The sequence below is a fragment of the Scatophagus argus genome, chromosome 21 (assembly GCF_020382885.2).
Source record: "Scatophagus argus isolate fScaArg1 chromosome 21, fScaArg1.pri, whole genome shotgun sequence".
Taxonomy (NCBI): domain Eukaryota; kingdom Metazoa; phylum Chordata; class Actinopteri; family Scatophagidae; genus Scatophagus; species Scatophagus argus.
Genome location: NC_058513.1, coordinates 11,234,168 through 11,262,066, shown reverse-complemented (window position 1 = coordinate 11,262,066; position 27,899 = coordinate 11,234,168). Strand labels below are relative to the sequence as shown.

At 39.8% G+C, this 27,899-nt stretch overlaps 1 protein-coding gene and 1 long non-coding RNA gene across 2 annotated transcripts; one reads left to right on the top strand and one right to left on the bottom strand.

Moving 5' to 3' along the window:
* Positions 1–135: 135 nt before the first annotated feature.
* Positions 136–27,205, top strand: LOC124052622. The gene is made up of 3 exons (XR_006842023.1): positions 136–452; positions 25,879–26,097; positions 27,072–27,205. It is a non-coding gene; the product is annotated as an uncharacterized LOC124052622 (long non-coding RNA).
* gfra1b (gdnf family receptor alpha 1b) lies at positions 5,129–27,076 on the bottom strand. Its single transcript, XM_046377094.1, has 10 exons — positions 26,471–27,076; positions 25,802–26,110; positions 25,085–25,168; positions 12,895–13,073; positions 12,285–12,457; positions 11,626–11,735; positions 10,801–10,935; positions 9,707–9,906; positions 6,835–6,882; positions 5,129–6,377 (listed from the first exon to the last, which is right to left on the bottom strand). The coding sequence occupies exons 1-10, from the start codon at positions 26,508–26,510 to the stop codon at positions 6,225–6,227; spliced, it is 1,431 nt and encodes a 476-aa protein (XP_046233050.1). The 5' UTR covers positions 26,511–27,076; the 3' UTR covers positions 5,129–6,224.
* Positions 27,206–27,899: the final 694 nt, after the last annotated feature.

The window sequence follows — 27,899 nt, the reverse complement described above, 5'->3', positions numbered from 1 at the left end:
TCCTTCAAAAATGGCCAAATTATGTCTCATTCCCATTTCCTGTTGAAAATTCTATAAAATGGCAGCAGCCATTTTGATGCCAATCAGTGAACACCTGTGGCGTTTCATTACGTGTCTTTAACAGGGAGACAGTGAGAAATTCAACACATTTTTCTGGGCTAAAAGCGTTTGTTTTGTTTTGTTTTTTAAACCCCCACTTTACAAGCATTGCTATGGTCTATTATTTACGTACGCAAACAACGCACTTGCAACGCGGCGGTTTGTTTAAATCACCCAAACAACATGAAGAGGCCGGCGCGCTGTCGGACAGCTTTGGAAGGGGGAATAAGTGAACTACGTTTGAGTGGGCACATACTTGCTTTTACAACTGGAAACTTTTCTTGGGACTGTGGAAATCCTTGGCGCAACTCTGGCAATAACTTGAGGATAAGCTGCTTCTTCTCTTCGGCACGGTAAGTTCCTGGGAGTATCAAGTTATGCCATGTGGCTGCTCTTCATGCTTTTCAAAGGTGGCTTCTGCAGATTGTTTTTCTTCTTTCTTCTGCTTTCTGCATACAGTGCAAATCTGTTTTTGAGGCACAGCTCATTTGTCTTTGGTTGTTTGGCAGGTGCATTATTTTGATTGTCTTAATGGTGAACTATGAGTACTACTTTAACTGATTATTTTCATCTGAGGTAATGTGAGGTATCTGCAGGATTTCTCTACACAGTGTATTATCTGCAAAGCACAGAAAAAGTCAATGGGTGTATACAACAGTCTGCTTTAGTGTTTTTCATGGCATAATTACATCTAAAGTGCTGAGCTCCTTTTCTGGGGATCGATGCTACCCTCAGCTGCACTCACTGCCAACCTTAAGCTTCATAAGTGCCCTGATGGTCACCCGCTTCCTGTAAAAGCTACACAACAACTTGGAGACTGCTCCAAATGAAAGTTTTTGGAATAGTTAGTAATTATTTCTTCTGCATATCTTTTTGCAGCTGCATTTTAGATGAACAACTTAGATTTCTGCATCTCAGTTCACTGAACTGTAGCCTGTTTCCTGCTTGTTGGTTTGATTTGTCCGGCTCTGGATTCACTTTGCCTTTGAGAAGGACTTGTACTGTGACCATTCTCCAATTTCTGTTGTTCTGAGCTGAGAAGAAGTGAGTGGCTCAGAACCTGCTTGGCCAAATAACAACTCTTGAGTGAGTTGTGAGCTTGCTAATATCTAATAGCCTGAAAACACAAAGTTTACTCAGCTTGAGTCATTTAAAGTGTCATGTCTGTTGCAATGATTAATAACCAGCCGGGTGTACTGCCCCTTCATGAAGGACTTAGCTGCTGGACAAAGGTCTCAGATGTAACTGCAATATGCAATACTTCCTTCAAACTAAAACGGAAGTGACTGCTTTAGCAAACACACAGATATGAGGTGGAGGAGAGCGCAGACTCCCACCCTCTTGTGGAAAATGAATGACCATGAGATATTCAAAGGGAAGATGGAGCAAGCTCTCATGTGGGGGAGTCATTAGTTTGATTGAGAACAGCTGGTGTCATATTCTCCAGTTTCACCCCAGGTCGAGCCTGGAAATGGTTGCTCTCCGTGGTGCTGAAGTACCGGCTAAGATGCATGACGGTCCACACTTTGGCGCTCAGTATCACTCCAGTGAATGACCCAGTTTCTTCAGTAAGGCCCTTATTTTATTTATTTATTTTTGAAAAAATTGACAGTCCCTTTCATCACAGATGAAGCACAGTGGATCATGGAGCGATAGATATGTCTCGGCATCTAGTCCGTCCGTTTGACCTCGATGGGAGGTTACAGGGTCCTGATTTATTGACATGTCCAAGCATCTTGATCTGAACCTCGATTCATCTTTAAATAAAATTATCATATTGGTAAATTCCAAACACTTTATATTAATTTAGCCTAATCTGAATCATAAATTTAGTAGAAATACCAATAATTTTCTGATTCCAGCTTTTACAAAGATGTTGCCTTTTCTCTGTTTTGTGAATTTCACTCACTGCAGGACTAGCAAAGGATTATCTTATCCCGTTCTCTTATTTTATATCTTTGTAAAGGGACTATGGTTTGCGTTTTGGGGTGTTGATTGGACAAAACTAGACATTTAACGATATCAACTTGGACTTTTTCCCTTTTTTTGGACAATTTTTATAGACTAACACAACAGACAATGAAAAACAAAAAGACAGAATTCAAATCAAATCAATAGTGAAGAAAAAAAAAAGTCATATCAATTCATGTAAGATAAGATGATGACTGAACAAATACTTTCAAGGTCAAGGCAAGTAACTGTGTCTGTTTGCAGCCTGTACAGTAAAAAGGTCATCTTCAGCTCTGTCATATTTACTTTGTTCTATACTCTTTGTCCATCCAGGAATTTAAAAAGCTTGCAGTCACTTCCATCTTGTCAGTCATACACAGCTTGTTATCTTGGCTTCACTGTGCAGTCAACGATTAGCATTATTAGCATCTTTTCCAGTGCGCTGCGTGAGGGGGAAGCTCCTCAAATAACTGAGTGTTTACTGTGAAAAGTCCAACACACCTTGACATTTGGACACAACACACACACACAAAAAAAAGAAAGCAATAAAGTGAAATTGCTGCTCCTCTGTCGGTTAATGGAAAAGGTGAAAACCACTGAGTAGTTTTGCGGCGCTGAAACAATGTTGGCGGTGAGGTCAAAGTTGCAGTAATTAGATTTGATTCTTACCAGGCAGTGCTGCTATGATTGAACTGTTTTATCAGTATCTTGTTTAATCTATGCCAAGGGTGAACATTTGGATCGAGCAGAGCTGCAGTGGGGTTTATAGTCGTGAAAGGGGGGAGTCTCAAAACGCTATCTCCCGGTTCTCGGGGCTTTATGGCAAAGGAACGGTGAACCTGGAGAGCAGTAATATTTATCATAGGTTTAATGACGATGATTGTCCCGAGGGAACTAATATGCATGTCGCCTTCTTAAATTTTCAACAACTGAATTATACTGTCATAGCTGCTGCAATCAAGGGGGAAAAAAAAGTTTACATTTTTAGTTTAAATTTGACTATACTATGCTGTGGTTGGCACAAAACAACCATGTGCTTGAGTAGCATGACACACAGGGTATAATATCCCCTAAATAAGGTTGGTGATGTACAGTATATTCATTAGCTTAACAATGTGTTCATGTGCGTTCAGTACTTTGTGACTTCCTGTCTGTGGTTCTGGACCAAAACACATCTCTGTATATTTAGGGTGAATGGCAATACACAGTATATATCTCGTTTCTAATATGAAGTTAAAGCCATGTGTGCAATGTCACCATCGCTTTGATTGAAACGGACTGTGATAAAAGCAGACTGATATTCTGTGTTCCCTGAAAATATAAAGCAGCATGCATCAACATGTAAATCACAAAATTACATAAAATAAATATGTTTAATAAAAATGGGCCTATCTGAGAATGCTCCTTTAGTTGTTTTCAACAATATCTGACTGATTTAAAACAGAGTGCAATCACAGGGTTCACACAACTGTGCTGGCTCTGATGCTTTTATGATTTTCTTTTTTTTGAAGTGTATATTTAGACAAGAATCCGTTTCACACATGCACTGCAATCCTGAACCTAATCTAAACCTCAGCTGGACTTTACCCTGCCAGCTCCGTAGCAAACAGTCAGTGTAATGTCTTATTGAGGCCACATGCGAGTAGAGCAGCCAGCCTGTGGGTGTACTGATGGGAAAAAAAAGTGATTGACTACTTTTCTCCTGCCAGCAGATGAGTTTGCCCTTCTGGTTTCTGTTTTTTTGTCTCGTCATATATCACATTTGAAAATATAACGTATAAAGTCAATATACCACCCAGCACTAGTCACAGTTTCATTTTCAAAAAAAAATAAATAAAAGAGATGAATTTCTTCAAACCATTGGGCACCGTAGGTTTTAGCTAAAGTAAAAAAGTGTTTTTGTTTGTTAACTTTTTTCAGCCTTGGATTACTAAAAATGTAGTGCTTTAGTGAGCATTTATCACAGCTGAAAAAGCTCACCCCACACCCCTTCAGTTTCAGACGTTTGCACTAAGCTAATCAGCTGTTGGTTGTAACTTCTCGCGTGTTTAACGAATTTAACTATTGTCCCAAATGATGACTAAGATCTGTTAGAAGTGAAATGTGTTCAAATGTGCCTGATCACCTTATTCCCTCCTACATCAGTTAGAATGGACAGTTGTCATTTCCATCTCATGCATAACGTGATGAGGATATTTTAGCCCTTTTCGATTCTGTGACAAGTCTAATATATCTTATGCCCCATCTCCAGGTCATGTACTCCATCACTGTGCCAAAACAGGTGGGCCATATTCTTGGCGAGACGCGTCCCCCCCCCCCTCCCCTCCTGTCCACTGAGCAGTCTGTCCTCTGCGGGCTGCGTCCTTGTCCGCCTGTGTCACTCCACACCCGGGACTGATGTGATCTGACTGACAATGGTGGTCTGTCTGCCATTTTATAATCCTGCTTTACACGAGTCCCTCCTAGCTGCTAAAAGAACTGATGATCTAACATTTGGGGGGGAAAAACAGGAGCGATATGAGCCAAAACATCAGGATGTTTCACTCGCTGTTGATTGTAGAAACCAGCACGAGTCACAGTTCACCATTTTTATTTCTGCTGTCTGGTAATCACTGAACATATAATCAAAAATTTAAAAGGTTTTTCATGTCTACTTGTACATAAAGTAGTCTCCTGAATCAGATGTCTTCAGGTTTATATTGGTAATATCTTAACGTTAAATTAGATAACCCGAAACCTTTTTTGACCCTTTCAAAAAAAAAAAAAAAAAAAAGAAAAAGTTTGATACAAAGACTAAAAAGAAGTGCATCATTGCAGGCTTTAGTTGAGATGTCAGTCATTTTAACAAATACATTTTGCACTTAGTTTTAAAATGGCAAGGATCTTGAAAAGCAAGCGCCGTGTCTGTTGTCATTATGTTGTACATTCTTTTAATATCTCTAACAATAAGGGTGCAATTAAGTATATAACAATGTAAGTGTTTTCTTGCTAGCCATTAGAGTCTACTGACTTTTGTCTTTCGCGTTTGCTCGTGGCTACGTACACATTCTTTATTTATGAAAAGTCTTTCCTTGCTGTCTACCAAGAAACAGCAATTAAAAAAAAAAAAATAAAACCAAACAGGGCCAGCCATCAAAACATACTCACTTTCAGTAGAACAGATTAATAACTTTACTTTGTTTTAGCCATAAGACACTTTTAATACTTCATGTTCTTGTTGTTGTTACAGATAGTTTGATAATCCTCAAGAAAAATACTGTTTGAGATGACATTATTCACTTCGCCATGAAAATATAATCACACAAAGTCATATCTGTAACCACATGAGTAAAGAACCGTACCCCATCACATTTTAGAAATCATAGCTACACCGGATAAAGCTGAGAGGCCTCAGTCCTCAGTTACTGACAAAGACTTCCAAAAACATTACAGACAATATGTTACGAGCTAACAGCAGCATACTGTAATAGAGTGTACACATTATGTATCTTATGTACAAAATGTTCTTTTAGAGGCGATGTGATAAAACCACAAACCACCATAACAATCAAATCTACAAAACTGATCTATACCTAAGTACTGAATATGTAGAAGAGAAGATTCTTACTTTCTTATGGCTGATCTCTCTTTGTCCTTTGAGGACACTCTGACAAAACGTGTTTAAATGAGTTATGAAACATATTTCGTACAGTGTGTCTGACATAACGTAGACGACACTTTAAGATCGACACTTAGGTTTTCCTCTTTGTTGAGCTAAAGCAAGTTTATTGGGAGGACAAAAAAAAATCAAAACACAGTTAAAGAGACAAAGATCTTTACCCTCACTTCGCTGCTCAGCACATCGGTAGCCCGTTCAGTCATATGTGCACTGGTTGCACACATTCCAACAGAGTGAATTTATCAGAACGCGGGGTTTAACTCCAAGACACGAGTGTTCCCAAATGTGAATCTGAGTCACCGAAGTCACCAAATCCCCCCCCCCAGTGAGGCATGGAAGCCAGACGAGCTGGTATCAGAGCGATAGTCTCAACAGGTGTGTTTTCAACAAAGCACCAGTCCACGTGCAAGCAGATAAAATCCGCCGTTGTCCCCATTTCAGTGTTGTCACTGTGCCATTCCAAGACAAATTCAGGTGTCTAAAGTAAAATGAGCTGAATCACGTTTGAGTGTTGATCCTACAAAAGCTGGAAATCATCAAGCGGCGATACCACTGGTGTTAAAGCAAAGGCTAGGGTGAGGAGCATGCTGGAGGGGTGTCGCCGGGCGAGTGCAGCTGCCCAGCTTCTAGCAATTGCATTTGAGCCATTGGACTCATCCAGTTGATGGTTCTGAAGGAAAAAGACCATAGTGTTAGTGTAAAATTGAGTGGCAAGTTGACATGTATTTTGAAATGGATGGATCTGAAATTTAAAGGATCACAATAAGCACATTCCCATCCAGCTGCTGTGGATGGGATGCCTTTTTCTGCCTATTTGGTTAAAAGAAGAGCCACACTGATAGTTTGTTGTTTGGATACTCTACTTGTTGGTGTTGCTTGTATTTGCTCACGTTATAAAGATTGCAGTGTTGCCATTACAGACTTTTAGGGCATTTTCAGGTTTATTTTTCAACTGTAAAATGTTGCTCAGCGCAGTTTTTCACAGAACCAAAATTAAAGGATCCATATAAAAATATCTGATGTTGTGTCTTAAATCAGTATCTTTATTGGCCTCACAAATCCGCTTCTGCTTCTGCTCGAATAGGAACCTTGAATTGCATGCACAGAAAGAAGAAAACATTTCTTACCACACACAGAGCAGTGTCTATTGTTTGATTTGACACCAGTTTTTGGGCCTGGAAAGAAGAAACGAGAAAAAAGGCAGAGAAGCATTAACTTTCATTCCCTTTTGATTGTGTTTTCCTGTTTGTCAAGATCACAGACCGGCTGGTTCTGCTGCAAAAATGCTATGAAATTTACAGCAGACTGCTTCTTTGACATTGCCATTCATTTAGCCAGCCGCAGTGCAGCCAAATGAAGAAATTGTCTAGGCCTGGAAGTTGAACTGTTATTAAAAAAAAAAAAAAAAAAGGGGTTGAGCAAAATCATCACCACATCAAGCCAACCTCCCGCTGTTACACTTGTAGAGTAGAATATGTACAACAATAAGGCTTATGATAATACTTTTAGTGCCCACCAAGTCCCATAGTTTAGAAATATAAAGACCTCCTTGTATAATCCTCCTCCTCAAGCAAGATGTGTATGATTAAAGTGTGTGTGTGTCAGCTCAAGGTTATGACAAGTTAATAGATTAAAACTTTCTCAGACAGCTCCAGACCTTTTCGACCACACATAAAAATGCCCACAAGCATTTGTGCTCACATACACACACACACACAGATGCACACAAACAAACAAATACACACTCACAGATACAGAGATGGAGCACAGAAAATGATAAAGTGACTCTATAGTGGTTTGGGAACACAATAAACAATCCACGCATTGGTTCTTAAGCAGAAAAATTCCATGAACCTGGATTCTGGAGAAGAATGATTAATTGCTCTATAGGAGGTCTTTCCTCTTGGAGGATGTTTTTACTGGTGATAAATCATATTATCGCCATTAAAAGCCAATATGATAGATTGTCTCGCTTAAAGTATGTGATATCATCTTATTTAAAAATACAGCCCCATAGTATTTATCTGAGAAGAAAAGCAGAGGTCTGAAGTGCGTTGGTGAAGCCAAAAAGCTCCAGAGAGGCAGGAGTGCCGATAAGCACATTTAAGCAAAACATGCAAGTTATGATGTTAAATGTCAAAATCAGCACACTGAATTGATTTTCTGCAATTGCGTCTGATATTTCAAAACTAATATCCATTTGCATGTCATTATGTGTGTCTGCTATGAATTTTTCTGGCGTCACTTACTTAAACTCGAGGAACGAGGTCTCTGAGATTTGTGCGCTCATGCGGGTGGTTGGACACATTCTAAGGAACACAACATCTCAGGATACTAGGATTTCAGGATCCCAGGATAGCCTACTCCATTGCTACCTTGAGGGGACGTCTTCAGATTTGCTTTTGGTGGTCAAAGGTAGCTCAGGAACAGAAGGGCAGACTGTCACCATATTTCACATTTGGTCAGACACTGAAGTGGTGACACCAATCTTGGGTGTCCACCGTAAAACTATGCTGATTGTATGAATATTCCATATTGGAGGGTTGAAGATGTTTGTAAAGCATCCACATTTTAGAACTTTTAGTTTCTTTGCCTCATCATCCATTTTTGAAGCAGTGTAGTCCACCACAAACTCACTGGTGTTGATATTATTGGGCTTCAGGTGATTGTCGTTGCACCATGCGGTGAAGCTCTCTCATCAGCCACCACATATATTATATGAGTCTGGACAGACATGGATGTAAACTTGCAGCTTGTCTGATGCGAGGAGGCATACACCAGCAAGGCGGTTGTTCTATTCAAAATCTGCAGCGTGGGACTTCCGTCTCTCCCATAGCAGCCTGTGTGCCAGCAGACTTAAACACTCTGAAATGTGAAATACGTTTACATGTGAAAGTCCCACGCTGTGGGTCTGACCATGAGCAACTAGGTGTCACTAAGCTAACAGGGATCTGAGTAAACACAAACCTCAATACAAGGGACAAAAAAATGTGGCAAAAACCTTACAATGACATGGTGTCCCTGCACACACACACACACACATACTCACACATACTCACAAAGTCACAGGCACACAACCCCTGTGGGCCATTTCTGATGTTACTGTGGCAACCAATTAGCTTTGACATGACAGCTTTGGAAACTCTGACTCCACACTGACGTCTCATCTTTCTGCCCAGGAGGGGGGATTCTGTGAATGCCATCATAAAACCATCCCTGATCCATCAAGGTGACAGAGCCAGACGTCTGACACTCAGACAGGCGCTCCGAATAGATCTCTAACCTGATGTTTAGGTCTCAGTTTGAATTCTGAAACTTTTTGTTTCGGAGGCTTTCAGAGGGTTTCTGCTTCCTTCAAAATTAATAAGGGACAAAAGACTGGAGATTTATTTGTAATGATGTGAAAGGATTTCAGCTTTGTCCTTTTATTATCCATTGAGAACAGCTTTTTTTTTTAGTGCAGACAAGAGACACAGCTACTAACTGCAAACGAACTACTCCACTGAGATAAGTAGTTATTATGAAAATTGAAACTAATTACCTTGCAATGCTGTGGTGCCATTTTGTGTCAGCGAGGAATTACAATAGAGAGCCAATAAAGTTTCTCCATTAATAAGATCAGTGGAGGTGTTAGCTGGCTGACTGTCATCCGTTTGAGTCAGAATCAGATTTAGGTAGCTCTATTTTTTGGATATATATATATATATAAAAACACTTAGAAGTTCATATTGTCTGTAAGCACCTATATGCTATACAGTCAGATAACACTGCCTAACATTGAGTAAAATTAAAAATATGTTCAATGATTTTTTTCAACCCTGCTCTCAGACCTCACAGATGCACATTTAGTTGATGACCTTTTAATCTTATCTGAAATTATGCAGTGACGACTTCTCTCTCTACTCCATACATTTTTTTCTTTTCTTTTTGAAATGTACATCAGAAGAGAAGAGGCAGCTTATATCCGAACAAAGAATCCCTCGTCTTTTAAAACGTCACCTGTAAAGTCCCGCAGATGTGATATAAAGAGTCGCCATCAAGATCCAGTTTGGTCATGTCTGTCAGTGCGTCAAGCGCATTGCTGGTTCGGTCTTTACCCCTTCGAGTGATGCTAGGCTCGAGTACAGTAGGCTGAATAGGGGGTTGGGGTTGCCAGACTCCAACATCTGTGCCATTTCCAAATGCCTGGATGGCATTACCTGCAGGAATACAATGAGTGAATTGGTGGCTTTCTTGGTCCCGTACATATGCAGAATCAATGTTTTACTGGACAGGATGAATCAGGGAAAAAAACGAGAAAATACAGCACAGGTGAGAAAATGTGCATCCAATGTCAATGCTTCAGTTCAGCTGTAAAATGTTATAATTGCATGTAATCAGCACTATCTCCCGGATTGTCCTGTTTTCAAAATACATTCTACACATCTAGTAAGTTAGCAGACGTCTTCTGGCCATGAACTGAAGTGGCATGGCCAAAAATATTCTGCTAATGTCCAACTAAAAGCTGCTTCTAATTGATACCTTATATAATTGGGTAGGAGAAAGAAATGACCTTTATAAAGAGCCGTTTTAAAAGCAGTGTCTGCCTCTAATAGCTATGATTCACAAAAATGAACTTCAGAGCTGCCTGAAATGAGAAAACTTGAAAAATAACTTACGTAATGCAATTTTCTCACCATTAACCCGACATATTTACCATTCTGTGAGTCAAATAGGATGTAGGCAAAAAATCTTTGTGTTCAGCAAGTCTTAATCACAGTAAATACTTACTGAGAATGAATTGTTGTCACAGCATTTAAGAACATTGCAACTCAAAGTTGCTCTGTTGTAGAGTTTGAATGCCACTCATACTCACATTTGAGTGGGGGGGGAAAAAAACCCCTAAAAAGAAACGCTCAACAACAGTCACAGTGAGAGAAATCCTATTTTTAACGAAGAACAAGAAAAACGCATGGCAAACCATCACATGATTTTCTTGTTTCAAGTCATTATGGCTTAAATCTTGGCAATCCAACTGGTCAGGCAGACATTATGCAGTAAAGAATATTGCAAGGCTGAAAGGGAAATTGGTTTTTAAGGATTTGTGAACTCACGTAGGCATCGATTGTTGGTGAAAAACTCAGCAAATCTTTCACAGTCTGGTTTGCTGTTCCCGCTGCTGCTGCAGTCACACCATGGTGACAGGCTAATACCAAGTGATCGCACATAATTGGGTGTCATGACCGTACCTGCAACATTAGAGAGAAAAAAAAAATGATCCCATTATCATACTATTGGTTTTTTTATAGTTGTTCAACATTATATGAAGCCTTTAATTATTAATTCTACAGGACTTACACTGAATTGAATTAAAAGCGATTTGTGATGTTTCTTAACACCCACTGGGTTTCAACAGTGGTGATCAAACTTGGACAAATTGAACTTCATAGGCAGAATCTCAAAGGAAACCAGTTTTAGTTTTTGTCAGATTGATGTGAGTGAATAGAAAGGAACCGCAGGGTTGAGTAGGCTCATACTTATTATCTGTGCAAGTACATGCAAATTTCTGTGCCCGTAGACAGAGATGAGTGGTTAAGTCGGGGGGGGGCCCATTAGAGGGGTGTAACCTGAGTGAGTGCTGTAGATTAAAATGTCTGCCTGTTGAGCTTGCAATTGGTCACTGTTGCCCTGCATTCAGATCTCATTACTAAAACACAGTGGGACCTAATTTTTCCTTTCTACATAATGAAGCCTGGTGACAGAGCGAAGACTGAGGATATGAGAACTATTCCTGTACAGCTCTGTGATCCATGAACCGTGATGTCAGTGTGGCTCTGGTCTCTGTGGCTGTCTGGTTGATCTGGTGCCTATCATGCTATTTATTTGTTTTCCTTTGCACATTAATTTCTGCAAATTTCAAAGTCAGTTTTAAAACCTACCAATGAGACCCGAGTAAGACAGCAGACAGTCAGCATAGTTCTCCCTCAGACAGCCAGATATGGAGCGGGCTTCAGGCTGACAGTTGCTGATGAAGTCTGCCAACCTTGACCTAAAAAAAAAAAAATAGAGATTCAAATTATAGGTGCTAATTTGATAGATGTCAAGCTCATAGTAAGATGAGTCTTTTGTCATTTATGAGTAATTACATGAGCAATTATCCAATAATTTAAAGTTGCAGATTAACATCATCATTTAAAAAAATAAATAAATAAATCTGCATTTCCCCTTCTTTGCTACCACTTTACACCCATACGGTATACTGTCCTTGCATGTGTACAATCTCAGACTGGCAGCTTTCTGTAAGTTAACATTATGAATGTTCAGTTTTCAGTTTGCACTTTACTGCACAAGAAGAGTAGTTATTTTCTCTTAAAATAGACCATCTGAATTACTATGGAAGTTCTCTGCAGGTGACATGTGCCTCCTACAAGTCAGATTTTTTTATTTTTTATATAAAGGAGGCAAAATTGTTTTTACAAATGCATCTAAAGACAGATGTGAAAAATTGTAGTTGTGAAACTAGGGTTCAGTCTAAAGAACATTTGACTTCTTTGGACAGAAGATTAATTGTGTTGGGGATCCCTCTGTGTCTTCATACCTGCAGATGTAGTTGGTCTTGCATGCGTTCTGAAGAGACAGACAGTTAGGTGTGTCTTTATCCTCGTAGGAGCAGGCGGGTACAATTGTTTGTCGTCTGCGTTCTGCACACGCTGTCTGATCCCCCGCTGGACAGGAGCAAAACAGCATCCCATAGCTGTATTTAGTTGGAACCTTTATTTTGGGGAGGGGAGGGGGACAAAAAACGAACACATGTTGATGCAGGTGGCGTTTTAGCCTGAGGGAGGAGCAAACTTCGCCATCCCAGGTGTCCGTTGATATCTGCAACACTCTCCTCTTCCTTGCCATCTAAAAAAATACCCTTAACTTTCACCTGTAACAGAGCACTTGAGCAGCACACACTAAAAATCTATGTTAGAAATACCTGGTTGTAAAATGGTGACAAAATGTGAAACTAGAGACTACAGATTCACTATGGCTGCCTCCAAATGTGAAAAATAGCATTTAGTGGAGGTAAATGTTGGAACAGAACAACATTTTTCCTTTGACATTTGACACCTGGGTTGGACGTTGGTTTGAGCAGCCAAATCAAACACATACACACACGCAAAAAGCTGCAGGTATCTCTCAAAATTAGCATGCTGAATTACCTTGTCAAAGAACTGACGTAAGGCCTTGTGGCATTTGCGCTTGTTGCAGACCTCAGAGGCAGACACCCTGCTAGTACAGGGGTTGATGTAAGCTGAGCGGTATTTCTTACATGTGTCATTCAGGTTACATGCCTTGGCAGCATTCAGACAGTTGTTCTCCTTTGTGGACGCAGGCTCACCTAAGCCAGAGGAGAGACGCATGATTTTATATTTTCTGTTAGAATGTTTTGCTTTTAGGTCATAGTGTTGTTTATCTTTCATAAATGTATCAGTGCTTCAAAACAGTCCTGAGTGAATTAGTGAATCATTTTTCTTTATTAAGCATATGTTTCAAAAACAGTTTAATTACATCTCTCCTTACTTATCCGCTTCCATCCACAGTCAGAATCCGTAGATACATCGGAAAGTACTAAGTTTTCTAAATTTCTAAAATGAAGGGATAAAATAGCAAGAAGAAAGCTGCAAACAATGTAAAAAAAAAAATCATCCACCAGCTATCTCTTATAAGCAGTTCCAGCGTGTATGAGAGCTATGTGCCTTGTTGAACTCATGCTTACATCGCAGAAAGCTGCATTAAACAAATTTTTTCCCATCATAAATTATTGCATCGATTTTTTGCTCTAGTTAATTCATTTGTTGCGACTGCTTTGTTGCATGTTTGGAATTTTCTGGCTAAATGGTAAATACTTGAGGTTGTTATCAGACCTCATTAGGTTTTGCATTTCTGATCAGACCCCTGAATACGCAACAGAATGCTACAATTAGACCACACTGACCTCTCATCTCTCGGAGTACACAACTCACATTAGCATATCCCACTGTGGTTCGTCACATCTTGTATGTGTAATTTGAGGGTGTTTTTTGTTGTCCTCTGGTTCACTGAAAATGAACACTTTGAAAATACAAACACCTGCACAGACACGATGCGTTTTCCATGGTTTCAGTTTAGAGTCCAAAATTAACATTTTGATTTCTCTGCCAAAATGATTTGCTGGTCTTCCCTTTACTTATTTATAAAAAGAACATATCTTCGTATTTGACTTGTAATCTTGCAGTGTGGCATTGGTACTTTTACTTCATATGTATGTGAGTACTTCTTGACCACTGACTGTAAAAATAAACAAGCATAGCTATAATAATAGATGAATTAGTCATGTATTAGTCACAGAGAAGTGAATGCCATACAGGCTAGTTAACTTTCTTTAGTCAGCTGTAACCTGTTGTAGTAAATGTGTTGAGAGTTTGTAGTGAAGTAGCCCTATTTCAGCAGCCTGCACTTGCTGGCTGACCTCATGTGTTTTATTTGCAAACATGGATTTTTACAAGCATTTGGGAAGTGGCGTTTGCCAATCTTGGACCCCGTTTGAGTTGCGTAATCCCAATCACCCATCTTTGCTTCCCTTCCAGTATGCCGTTTCCTTCCACCACAGCAGAAGCATTGCACGGCCATCACAATGGCTCTCACATCTCATTTTTCTCATTTGTTGTGCTTAAAGTCCGTTCTGCTGGACTGACTTCTGCACAGTAACACAAACTGTATCTTCAGCCTGAGCATGGAAGAATGAACTCTGTAATTCTGCCTTTTGAGGTGGAATTGAAGCTCACTGCACTCTTTCATGCACCACAGAATGAGCCATGATTAAATCTGAATACATTCTTGAACCTTGGGTTAATCACATATTACAAAACTCATTACTTACATCTGACAAGTGCCTAGAGATGTGGGCTGTGATCCTTCAGTGGCTGTTTGTAGCTCTTGGGCCATAGGTGTGACAGTCCTGCCTCATTTACTGTAACCCAGAGGAAAATGCTTTCCTATGTTCTCAAGTTCTTACTTTGAGGTAAGCACTGCATTAAGACACAGTTGTATACTTGTGTGTACGCTACAGTAAGTGTGAGTAAGAAGCTGTTGAAGCTGTAGGTCAGTGTGACTCCAAATAGATGCAACACCCCGCAGCAGGAACAAACCTTTTCTTTCAGGAACATTTTTGTATTTAATGAGGTAATTCTGACGTCCATAAACCATGTAAGTCCGCATTCAAATTCAGTGGAGAATCGCACACGCTGTTGATGAAGCGAAGCTCAACGATTGCTTTCGACAATTACTTTATTCAAATTTCCCACAAGAGTACAATGAGTTATACGCACAGGGTGACACTGAAGATTGTTATTAGTTGTCTCTGCTTTGTTCTGTGCTGCTTACACTATTTAATTTAGTGTGTTACACTAAGGTTGTAATTAGAATTACAAAACAATCTTCACTTGTCTGTGTAATCCTCTTAGTGCCTAAATATCTCTATTGTCTTGTTTCTCCATTAAATGCAGAAAAATACCAGACATGTTTTAATAGATCTCACAGACACCTGCCAAAAGCTGATTTGTGAACAAGCATTTTTACAATACTGCTCCAACATACCATTTAAACCTTGAGCTATAGCCATTATTCAGCTCTCTTGCATCATTAGTCTATTGGCCTCGCAGTGCATAACGAGAACTTAAATCCTTTACGTATGCCTAAAACATAACGTATCTTGTTAAAAGACCTACAGGCTCAAGAAAACCCAAACCTCGCTTTTCCTTCTTAAGTTGCTACCCCTGAGCAAGGCCACCATGTTGCCATTGATGTGGACCGAATAACAAGCCCCTGTAGCAAACAGTGGAATCTGACCCTTTGACCTCTAACAGGTTGATACAAAAGGCCTTCTGAAAGACCACCAGCCAGGCAGGGTTAAATATGAATCTCAAAGAAGAGGTTAATTATGTTGTCCTGAGGGGTTACGTACACTAATAAAGTAAACGTGAAACTATGAGAACCAGATTTCTTTGTTGTAAAGCTGCCAAGATGTCCATTGTTTGTGATACCTGAACTTAGGAAATCCCATTGAAGGTTTAACAACATACATACAATTTTTTTTTTTTTCAATTCAGGAATGTAGATGAGAATAATGTAAAAATGTAGCATGAAAACCCTCCAAAGAACATGTATTAGAGTTATTAGAGTATTAGTGTTGTGACCTCAAGATCCAGCTGTGAAATCTAGAGGCAACATGAGGTTTGCTTTTTAAAACGTCTTACTTACTGTGAAACCCACTGCACAAGCTCAGTTAAAACCATTAGCTTGATCAGTGAAAATGATCAGCATCACTAATGGGACAAGCCCATAAACAGGGTTGTGTTTAGTAAATATTAAATGGATGTCAGGGTTTCAGATTTTATAATCTGAATTTAGTTTAACGTGAAAAAGACTCATTCTGTCCATTGTCTTCTAGTCACCTTTTTAAATGTAGATGTTGCCTAATTTGTATATGACAGAGAGAGAGAGAGAGAGAGATTAGTTTAATTTATGCAGCCAAAATAGTGCACTTATACATACATACATACATACATATATATATCTATATATAGATATAGATATATATAGATATATATAAAATGTTTTCCTAGTCATATCACCTGGTTTAATTCTACAGTGTATTTTTATTCCCTTCAAAATTCACTATCCCAAATACTAAAAACCACAAAATGAGACTATTGCAGATTTTCTGTGTGCTGTCTAGATAATGGTCCAAAATTGTCCTTCACAATGTATCAATGCTTTATTTAATTCTTCTAAATCAAACCCTCCCCTTAATGCACTCTTTGTCATTTCCCATAATGGGAAGAAAAAAAACCCCAGCAGTGGTCAGAGCCCAACCGCTTCATGGCTCCCTGCCTTCTAGCAGGCTTCCTGCCAGCATCACTAAATCCATGTCTCAGAGTCTCAGTATTTATGACCAGACCCAAGACCCATTTATTAAGTGCACCCATGTAATTAGCAAAATCTCACTTAGTCTCTATAGCTCCAGCTTTTCCTTTCCTTCATTTAATCCTCCAGTCAGTCATTCATCCTGTGCTCATTCAGAGAAAAGTGCAATGACCTCAGCATTGCTGGTGTCTGCCATATTCAGGATGATTTTGATCACAAGGATGCTGATGTTGGACAGTGGGACTCTTGTGAACCATAATCCTTTGATCCATGTGGCCAAATGATATGCTGAGATTGAAAATCCTGACACACTGACTAGGTACGAAAGTTAAGTATGTTTTGAGGTTAAGATGACTGGGCATAAAGCGCTAGAAAGTCAGTTATCCACTCCAATCAAAGGGGTGATATTCTGCTTGGCCAATAAAAAATGTAATCATGAACTGCCTCACCATCAGCAGTTTCCAAATAATATTGCTAATGACTGTATTTTTTTTTCTAGTGTCCTGCTTTTAAGCATTAGTGGTTAAAGGCCCAGTGCGTGGGACATAGTGGTATCTAATGGTGTGGATGCAGATTCCAACCAACTGAATACCCCTCACTTCACCCTTGCCAGCTGTGACTGGTAAAAAGTCTGGGCCACTGTGCTGCAACATGGCCATGGAAGAGGAAGATGCGAAAGGCTCATTTGAAGTTACAATTATGAATATTATATCCCATTTCTTCCAAAAGTTCCGCCTAAATGCTACACACTGTACTTTAAAGCCATCGCTGTGTAGATTTATGCCTCTGTTTATCAGTCTGAGAGATGTAAAGAAAGCCTGAAGCCCTGAGATGTTTTGAAACTCGAAAAATGTGAATGTCATTCCGCTGGAATGAGTGCAGGGTGATTTGCACGTAGATGAGGGTCTCTGTGTAGCAGTAATACACAAGGTATGACAAATTGTGGGTTTGTGTACATGTTTGTGCATATGGGTGCACGGTACATTTGGCTCACATCAAATAATTCCATGCCTGACTAAAAACATCATCCTGCGTCACCTGAAGCCTACAGCGTTTAATTTTCTTATCTCAAAGCCATGATTAGCCATTGCCTGTATCACTCATGGTTGTATATCCACTATGGGCTCCCTGCGCACTGCTTGTCATGGCTAAGCCATCGGGTACAGTCATCTTAGTGAAGAATGTCTGCTCTCCAAGCAGCTTTACTGAGCCTTCACCTTCCACTAAGATTCATATGTGGCAGAGTGGCAGTGAATGTTGGGAGTGGTTTAGTGAGCATGTGAATGACTCTGTGTGTGTGTTCATGACTGATAATGTGTCACGGCCAAATCAAATTTTCAATATCACAGCAGAAAAATAAATGATACTCAGGTACACTACATAGACACAAGTATCCAGACACGTCTATTTATGGGGATGTTTTTCAGCGGTTGGGCTCAGCCCCTCACTTCCAGTGAAGGGAAATCTTAATGCTTCAGCATACCGAGACATTTTGGACAATGCTATGCTTCTAACTTTGTGGCAACAGTTTGGGGAAGGCCCTTTTCTATTCCAGCATGACTGTGCCCTGAAAGCAAGGTCCATAAAGATGGTGTTGGATGACTTTATTGTGGAAGAACTTGACTGGCCCTCACAGAGCCCTGATCTCAACCCCATCGAGCACTAGAACTAGAACAGAGATTGCGAGCCAGGTCTTTTGGTCCAACATCACTGTTGTACCTCACAAAAGCTTTACTGCGTGAAAGGGCAAAAATTCCCACATAAATGCTCCAAATGTCATTGAAGTCCCTGTTGGTGGTCATATGCCCCAATACTTTTGTCTGTATAGTGTATTTTACACCTTAGCATTTCAAGCCATGTCCCCTCAACATAGCATGTCTTTTCACAGTAAACTACACTCAGCGTGGGCTGAACTTCGGGCTTCACTAAGTGTCTGTTGTTTTAAAGGTTTGGTTATGTTGAGCTTTGATGATCATTCAAACACACATTCACGCCTGGGCACACACTACTGTGCCATGTGCTGGTCTGACACTGCTTGTCCAAGGACACTTTGACAGGAATAGCTGACCCCCTTCACCTGCAGAGCCACGGCCACACCTTGACACCTTGTTTGTGCAGCAAAGCGATTACAAAATCCAGTGTCTCCCACAGAGATTTTGAGATACTTGAGAATGGCTGCTGAAAAGTATGGCTTTGACTTCCATGGTTTGATGGACATGAACTATTGACATGCAGTTTTCCAAATCCAAATCCAAAAAAGTTTATTTTTGTTTTTCATATTGCCTGCTAAATTCATTTAAATAAATTACCTAATGCATTGGAAGGGGTGGACATAATACATTCCAGTGAATCATTTTAGATAACATTATTTTACAGATGTTGGTGCACACATCTAGAAGTGAATTATGCAGTTTTTGTTATGAAGAAGGTAAAAGCTTGAAGTACAGCGTGCTTGCTAATATATGGGATAAAGTTTCATTCGTTTCACTTCAAGCCACTAAATTAAGTTTTCGTATCAGATTACACGGTGCCAAAGCAAATTTTATACTTCTAATCCGCAACTTGTGCCTATTATTGGGTTTAGAGCTCCCTCTGGTTAACTCAGTTGGATTAAATTGTGTTATTCTGCAGTTACAGTGGGACAGAGCGAAAGCAAAGCAGAACTACGTGAAAGGAAATGTGTTCAGGTGATTCGCTGTTCTGGATGAAAGCAGTCCTGTGTATAAAAACATCAGCAGATAAAGAGTGTTTCTTCACACTGATGACCGCTCTGATGCTCAGCTGGAGCACTTTGCTCATACAGGCAGAGTTCAAATGGAAGCCGGGCCAGTGTCAACAGAGGATTAATCTCTTGCTTCAGGCAACTGCTGAATTATTCTTGAGGTCTTTGCAATGGAAAATCATCATGCCAAGCTTCTTCTTTTGTTCACCAACTTGATTCTCTGTAAGACTACTGATGAGTTACAAAGATAGACTGGGAGGAGAGGGGGAAGACACTGGCATCAGTGATAGGGCTCTTATTAGTGAGATTTCCTCTGCAAGAGTTGCTGCTTACATGTAAATCGAGAAACTGGCTAGAGGGCTTTTTCAAAAGCTCTTAAGTTTGTTACTCTGACACTGAAAACATTAATGCAGTTAAGCTGTGCTCCAGTTTATAACAGTTATAATGGGAACATGAGTGGCAGGACGCATGTCTGCATAGAAACATGGTTTTATTTATCAACGCTTATATACATTGACATATTTCTAACTTTAAAAAATCTTTGGATGCAAATATGTAGAATTGATTTAAACTATTTTTTCATTTAGAACAGACTAAAGGGCAGAATTAGACTGCTGAATTTATTCCCTTGCTCATTCTGTATGTGTTACTCTTATTTTGTAATCGTATATCACTGGTGTTGGCTTGCTGAGGAAATGCAGAATCAGTTCATTTTGTCTCTATAAAGCATCTTACTTACTGTATATTGAGTTGGGAATGTTATGGTACAAGATGTGCCCTGAAAGAATCCTCGCAAAGAAGAATAACCAAAAAGCTGCAGGTACATTATGAATTTCCTGAGTTTCTCTTGTTAATGGCCCAGCGAAGTACAACAGTACATTTATTTTTAAAAACATTAACGCGATGTGTTGTAGAGTAGCTATTTTCCGTCTGTTAAGGTTCACGTCTGTAGTTCTATCATTCCCTCAGTGGGCACAACAGCTTTGTGTTAAATCTCTGAGAGGCTCTTGTTCATCGATTTTATAAATGACACAGCACTTAATTTTAGCTGTTCCTGGAGACTATATTCTAGCAGTTATTGGCTTGGATGTCACGGCTTTCGGTTTTAATTAATAATGTTATAAGATATCTTTAGTGAAGCTTTCTGAGGAAGCCATAAATGAAAAAAAATAATTGAATTAATGGGGGTGGGGGGGGCTCAAAATAGAGAGGAGTCATACTAGTAGTCTAACATGAGGAATGGATAAATACTGATGGTGTCTTTGTTTCTGGCCACGCTAGCAGTGGGGCTCGTATTGATTTTCTTCATTTTTATAGTTAAAATCTTATTCTTGAATGTTATTGCTCAGCCCCTCTTTGCTCCGCTTAATTTCTCTCTTTATCCAACATGCTGCTGTCAGAGAGCCAGCTAGAACAGAAGCAACAGGTGAGACCGACAGCGAACAGAGAGATGTAGAAACAGGACAGGTGAGAAAAGCACATTTGCCAGGAACATTGGCCTCATTTCTATTCTTCTGCGCCTTGTAGACAGGCTTTGTTGTCCCACACATAGCAGGGTAAATTTAAATATGCAGTTTTTGCTGTTAAATTATCAGAAAGAATGCTTTTTTTCACTCTCTTCTTCTTCCTCAAAATACTAAATAATCAGGCGTACGTGTGGGTATTTAGTAGGTATTTTCATAATGACTAATTTCCCTGAGGTTTAAACTTAGATTTATCAAGATCTAAGATTAAGAAAACACGCAAAAAACAGTCAGAATTGAGCAGAAATCAATCTGTAATGTTAAACACTGTCCAAAAATATTAAAAATATTGTCCCTTTTATAAGACTCATTTGAAATTTTTAATTACGTCCTTCAGTAACAAATTATACACAACAGTTATCCTGCTTGAATATCATTTGTAACAGAAGTCAGTTGTTTTTAATTTTTTTATGAAGCAACATTTCATTATGAAGACTTGACAATTCAGTGCAGATTATGTCAGTATATAATTTAAATGTATAGAGGCTCGAATTCACAAAAATCCTGAGTCCTGTTAATAAACTTTGAATACTAGTCTGTGCCTTCAACAAAACGTCCTCATACCTAATGAATAAATAGGTTAATTTCCAGCGATTCCCAACATGACATATACAACAGTTGGAGGGTATCAGTGACAGGCATACTGGACCTTCGTTGACAGATGGTTAACATTGTAAAATGGTCAAAGGTTGTTTAGGTTCTGGCACTAAAACTGCTTGGTTCAGTGTAGGAATCTCATGATTGAATAGAACGCAACTCCACTGGTTGTCTTCTTGTATGTTAGTTTAAGAGAAAATGACTTCTAACTTGATTTATTACATCAGTAAACAGTTTCCAAATGAGTTTATGATCTCGGTTGCTAATTTCAAGTCTTCTTCCATATGGCATGATGTTCTTTCTGTAAATTTTGGTCACATTTAGAGTAAAACAGTTGATAAAGCAGGGTGTGGCTTCAGGTGTTTTTTTTACAGACTCTGGGACTTCTGGCATCCTAAAAAGAAGTTGATCTATTCATTGTAGGTCATCCACTCTTACATAACTGTCCTGGAAACACACCAGAGCAGGAGGTTCCATGAGCTGGACATTAGACCTAAAGTGTCTTGGGATCGCAATCAGCTGCTTTTCAAGATGATCCAGTCAACATCGCTCATCTGTAGCCTCTTGCCACTAAATTTTGCCCTCAACATGAGTATAAGGTCTGTCAGAATTATGTCCTTACTAGGGCATTTGAGGTAATAAACGGTTCCCAATACTAACTAATGGCACACTAAAGCAAATGTATTTTCAAGAACGAGAACAAGGAGGAGATCATGAGTCCACTGTTAAGTGAGTTTGACGAGTGGGCCAACCTCTATCCCTGTCTGAGCCCCTTTGAGGATTAAAGTTATCCCCGTTTCCAGTTTGAACTGTGAAAAGCATCACTTATAGTACTGCAGCTTGTGCTATCTCTTTTGCTTTATTCTCAGGTGAAAACAGACCTTCAAAACCAGCTTCACGGAGAACCACTGATTTACAAATGGAGCACTGGAATATTTTTTCAGAAAGCCTGAAACAAAACATGCAAACTTTGCAACAAATATGCTGTGGAGCACATGCAGTTTTTCCATTTATTCCATAAAGTGTAGCAATGAAGCATTCAGTTATGTTTTACGGTTATTTAACCCAAAGTGAAGCAATGGAACTGTATATATTGTTTCATTATTTATTTGTCACAACGTAAATGGCAATTAAAATATTTGCAGTGGAGCACCACAGTAGTATTCAATAATAATAATGATAATTTAACAAAGTGTTGGTGTGTCCCACACCCATTCCTGCAATGTAATGTATCGCACTGTTTAAATAGCCAAAGGCGGCTTTAAGACAAAAAAAAACAAATCACTTAATAGTTTATACATCAGAAATCCGTTTGCCACAAGTGACCTCATTCCTGTCTGCAACTAAGCCAGGCCTCAGGCAATCGCAGTGTAAAATAAAGCGCATGTTAGCCAAGATAGAATAATCCATACCATGTCCCATGAGTGAACTGCTAAGACATGATGCTCTCTGCTCTGAATGGCTGAAAATAAATGCTTCTTATTATATAAATGAAAACCATGTTTTATTCCAAATAGGTTGATCAAAGTTGCATTTTCTAAAAGCTATGAAATGAGCAGATGCACTTTGGTATCGGCAAGGTTGGCGTTCTCGTCAGCTTGAGAACATTGTGTTTAGGGCTTATTAGCAAATGTTAGCAGGCTAAATTAAGATGGTGAACATACTTGCTTAGCACCAGCGTGTTAGCACTGACCCTGTTAGCGTAACAATGCAGAGCAGCTTCACAGAGCTGCCAGCATGGCTATAGACTCTTAGTGTTGTTGATTTCTTTGTGCTATTTATGTTTATGTCATGTCATTATATAATATCACAGGACTTGGCAAATTACATACAGTCCAATTAAATCAAAAGGAGAATGACACGAAGGGTTAATAGAAGTCAGTTAGTAACTGCTTCATTTCATAGCACTCATGTTTTATAAAATGTAATTTGCTGAATTATTATAAAGATAAAATGGATTAAATTGACACTGAAAATAATAAGAAGGATTTATTTTCAGCCATTCGGCGTAGTGTGCACCCATGGGATATGGTATGGATTATTCTGTCCTGGCTCACGTGTATTATTTTACACTCCGATTGCCTGAGGCCTGGCTTAGCTGCAAATGGGAATGAGGTCACTTATGGCAAATGGATTCCTGATATCTAAACCATTAAGTGATGTGTATACAGATATATATATATATATATATATATATATATATATGTGTGTATTTTTTTTGGTCTGGTTTACACACTGGCTTTTCAGGTCCAGTTCCATCTCTCTTGTATAAAAGCGCCTAATACTAAGTTGAACTGTCTTTCGTATTGTAAGTCAAGGCTTTGAAAGAAGAGCACATGAGCAGCAAATCCAATTTTTGAGTATCTTAATCAAAACTAAAACATTTCACCGTAGTTCAGTTGGATCTGCTGTCTCATCTCAGCTACGCCAGACAAATGATTTTGCAGTAAAATAATGGCCTGCGCATTTCCAGCTGATTCATCTTCTTGGGTCTTTAATCCTGTTTTGTTTTACTACTGCACCCATTATCTGAAAGCCTCATGAATCCTTAGCCGCTTTTCCAATTACAGTTTTCTTCCAATTCTTCTTAGTCTCGCTTAGCTTGACCCGTCGTGGCATTACATTTGCACTACACCAGCACGGGGGAGAAATCCGAATTCCAATAAATACTTTCTTTACTCTCGTTTTGAAATACAGTTAGCCATTATGTCATCGCATGTGAAGCAGAGCCACTGTGATACGCTAAGTGGATTCAATCACAGCAGAGAGAGAGAGGGAGAGAGAGAGAGAATTAAATGACCATTTTTTTTCCTCTGGAATGGTAGTTGGCCAGTGCAGCAGATGCCCTCCTGCAGCCAGAAAGCATTTAAGAGTGCCAGAGAACGGTGCACTTGTCACACATACAGCTCTTGTTCCATCAGTGGCATTGAATTCAGACAGATGGTTAATTGCTCCACTGTGTGTGTGTGTGTGTGTGTGTGTGTGTGTATACGTATATGTGTGTATGTGTGTGTGAGAGAGAGCTCTCAGCATGTCTAAATATGGACCTGTCTAGGTGTTTGCTCCCAAGTCCACCTGCACTGGTATTTAAGGACATGCATGGCATTTAGATTCACAACGACACAAACGGAAAGCAACGTTTCTGTTCAGGATTTTTCATTTTTTTTAAATACTGGGAATCAGCAATGCAAAGCTTCTGAAGCTCAAACAACATGGGCTCTTCTCTAAAAAGGATGACTGATTCAAAAGTAGCACATAAATGCTACTTCTTGTGCTAGTACAGTGATAGTGGGGGGGGGAAAGCATGCAGACCTCTCATGATTGCTGCAAGAGTTAAAAGCAAAATATTCAAAATTACTCTGCTTTGTGTACAGTAGGTCACAGTGGCAGACAAAAAGTTTTTGTGAAGGATATTTGCCGTTGAAAGCTACAGCCTGAAACCACACGGCAACCGAAGAGAGTGGCTGTAAAACAGTGAACGATTCGTAGCAGTGATGTGGGGACTTTAAGTCTGAGAAATAATCCCTTTACAGCGCCGTAACTTTGCACAATGTCCAAACTTTAAACCTGAGGAACGTCAGCAACGTAAAAGCAGCGTCTTACCAGCTATGATGGGGGCGAGGCGGAAGATATCGGAGAGCTGGCTATTGACTGGTTCATACGGAGAGTATTCCAGCAAGTCATTACCTGTGAGGGAAACAAGTGGTTGTCAACAGTGTGTGCTTGGAATTCTGGGTGTAAACATATAAACATATTGTGGCTGGATGTTATCTGATGGTCTATAAGATTATAATTTCAATTATACTCAAGGGTTAACTGGCTTATCCACTTTAATTACTTAAATTGAAAGGAGTGCTTGCTTTGTACATTTTAATATGTTGTCATGTAATGAGACGAGAGCACGTAAAGGAGGTTGACCTCGGGTTCCTTTTGTTACAAGTGCAGTGTTCTCCAGCTCACATTAGGTTCCGTTATTAACAGGCCGCTATATTACATGTCACTGTAATGTATGTGTGGTACCGCATACAGATTCATAACAGAGGCCTCTGAATTAAAAGACAGATTTGAAGTACTTGTACTGTCCTTCAAAAACGCAAGTCTTTTACTCCACTAATGCCCATTTAAAATGTAAATATTGTATGTTTTACTCCATCACTCCATGATTTCTTTGTCGATTTCACATTTTGATGGGTTAATGCGTTAGCAAATTTTAAATCCAGGAATTTCACTTCATTTCACAAAAAGCTCCCAAATACTTCATCCACCTCATAAGTGCACTTACATTTAGTATATTAATCATTACTCTGGGTCAGTGCCTACCCTGTAAACTCTGAAATATGCTCCAAAAGATCCGGAGGCAGTTCTTCTCCTTCTTCATGCCTCTTCTACACCTGCAGTTGTACAGGGGGCTCTGCTTCATGGCTTCTATGGCACTGCGACACTCGCCCTGCGCCTCCAGACCGGTGACCGCGCTGAAGTTGCTCTCCCTTCCCGCCACGCACTGCCTCATCGTCCGGTACTTGGTGCTGCAGCTGTACTCCTTCAGACATTGTTCACTGGCTTTTACGCAGTCCAGGCGGACGGCCCGGGAGGTCGGGCTGCTGTCACCCCGCAAGGTGAGCGTGGAGTCTGGGAGTTGGGGGGGTCAGACAGATTTCTGTTCTAGTTTGTCGACATTGTTTTGCACACATTAGGCCAACACAATCAGTCAATCAACATTATTTAATTGAAGAATACTTAATTGTACCGTTGCTAAATATTACACAAAGATGCATCAAGCATTAGACAAACTTTATGAAGACTGAATGTGCCTCAACAATCAGCACAAACACATGATATCTGTTCGGTGATGCGTGCGCCTTACTGCCGCTGTCTGCGCCATTTATTGAGTTGAATTGTAAACAAACGGGCGCAGTTTTCAACTGTACACGAGCAGGTATTACAGTCCAAATATAGAAATTCAAGAGATTAATTTTAAGCGTCACTTACCCGGGAAGGTCAATATAAAGACAAAAGTTGTTAAAATCATTGCGCTGCAGGGGATTTCGTATGTCGGCTTAAAAAAGACGGGTTTCTTAGAAGAAAATGTGAGGCGAACTTGTCAGGCAGATCCGCTCTTCTTCAGCTTGGACATTGTGCGAGTTCAAGTGATGATGCATCCTGTAGATCCAACAGCGAGAATCCCAACTCCCGACCCGAGTCCGGCACCTAGTACCACAGAGGGCGAACCTGCCGGAGTTTTGCACGAACAAGTGAGACGCAGAGAGACGCGCCGACGGTGGACCATGTCCACCTCGCCTCCTCCTGCTCCCCCACAACAACTCCTCCGTTTGTCCGCCGCTTCGTCACACACACACACACACACACACACACACACACACACACACACACACACAGCGCGGGTGTGTCTGGTCCGACACGGGAGCTGCCGGTGGGGTTTGAGGGCAAAACTTTACAGCTGTGACCAAACTAAACCAATCAACTTTATTTAAGGAATTCACTTCACTTTAATTAACATCACATTCCTGAACGCACTTGAAGGCGCACTTAAATTCCCCCAAAAGCTGCAAAACTAATACAATCCGTTCAGCAGGTGGAAAGACAAAAAAAAAAGAAAGAAACGGCGTTTGATCCGGACTCCTCCGCTGTGATGATGACAAACTGAGAGGGAGACGCAACGCGCGAGGACGTGACGTCATGCGACTACGCGCACAACAACCCCTAATAGACCCATTAACGGCCGCAATTTACAGCAGACAAGTCAGACTTCAGACAGCGGCGAGCAGGTTCCGTCTGTAAGGACATTTCAGTCTGAAATCTACACTTATGGTATCGCAATGCATGTTTATGTAACCTGCAGGCCTGCGTGGCGCAAAAACCTAACAAATTTAAAATAAATCTGCAATCGAACAGCAAATTGCAGCGAGTTTTACGTGTCTCAGTATCTCATGGAACCGGACGGAAGTCTTTGTCCTCTCACAGCTCAGAAACTATTAATAGCATGTCGCACTTACATGTTAGAGAGTCTGTTTAAAAACAATGTTTGAAGGCGTTTCAGACCAACTGAATAGTACAAATGGCAAAAAAAAATAAATAAATAAAAAAAAATCATATTGCTTCTTTATCTGAAATTGCTGTTACCTTACAAATTGTGATAAGTGTTGACAGAACTTTTCCCATCAAAGTTTGTTTTCCTGCACTGAAAAAATAAATCAGATTTGGGGAATGAGTGAAAGACACAAGAGACAGTAGCTCTCAATAATTTACTGGGCTGCAGCACTGTGCTTTCAGAACTGTTTCTGCAAAACAGAAAGTATTTAGGTACATAAAAAAAGAAAAAAACACGATGTTCTCCAGCTGTGTGTGTGTGTATATATATATATATATATATATATATATGTTGCTGTATAATGTCAGG

What these genes read in the sequence shown, in the direction of transcription:
- gfra1b (XM_046377094.1), bottom strand. Translation starts at nt 26,510, where the DNA reads ATGATTTTAACAACTTTTGTCTTTATATTGACCTTCCCGG. An exon ending in CTTTATATTGACCTTCCCGG is followed by an intron (nt 26,111 to 26,470) that starts GTAAGTGACGCT and finishes CCCAACTCCCAG; the next exon opens with ACTCCACGCTCACCTTGCGG. An exon ending in AAGACCAACTACATCTGCAG is followed by an intron (nt 11,736 to 12,284) that starts GTATGAAGACAC and finishes TTTTTTTTTTAG; the next exon opens with GTCAAGGTTGGCAGACTTCA.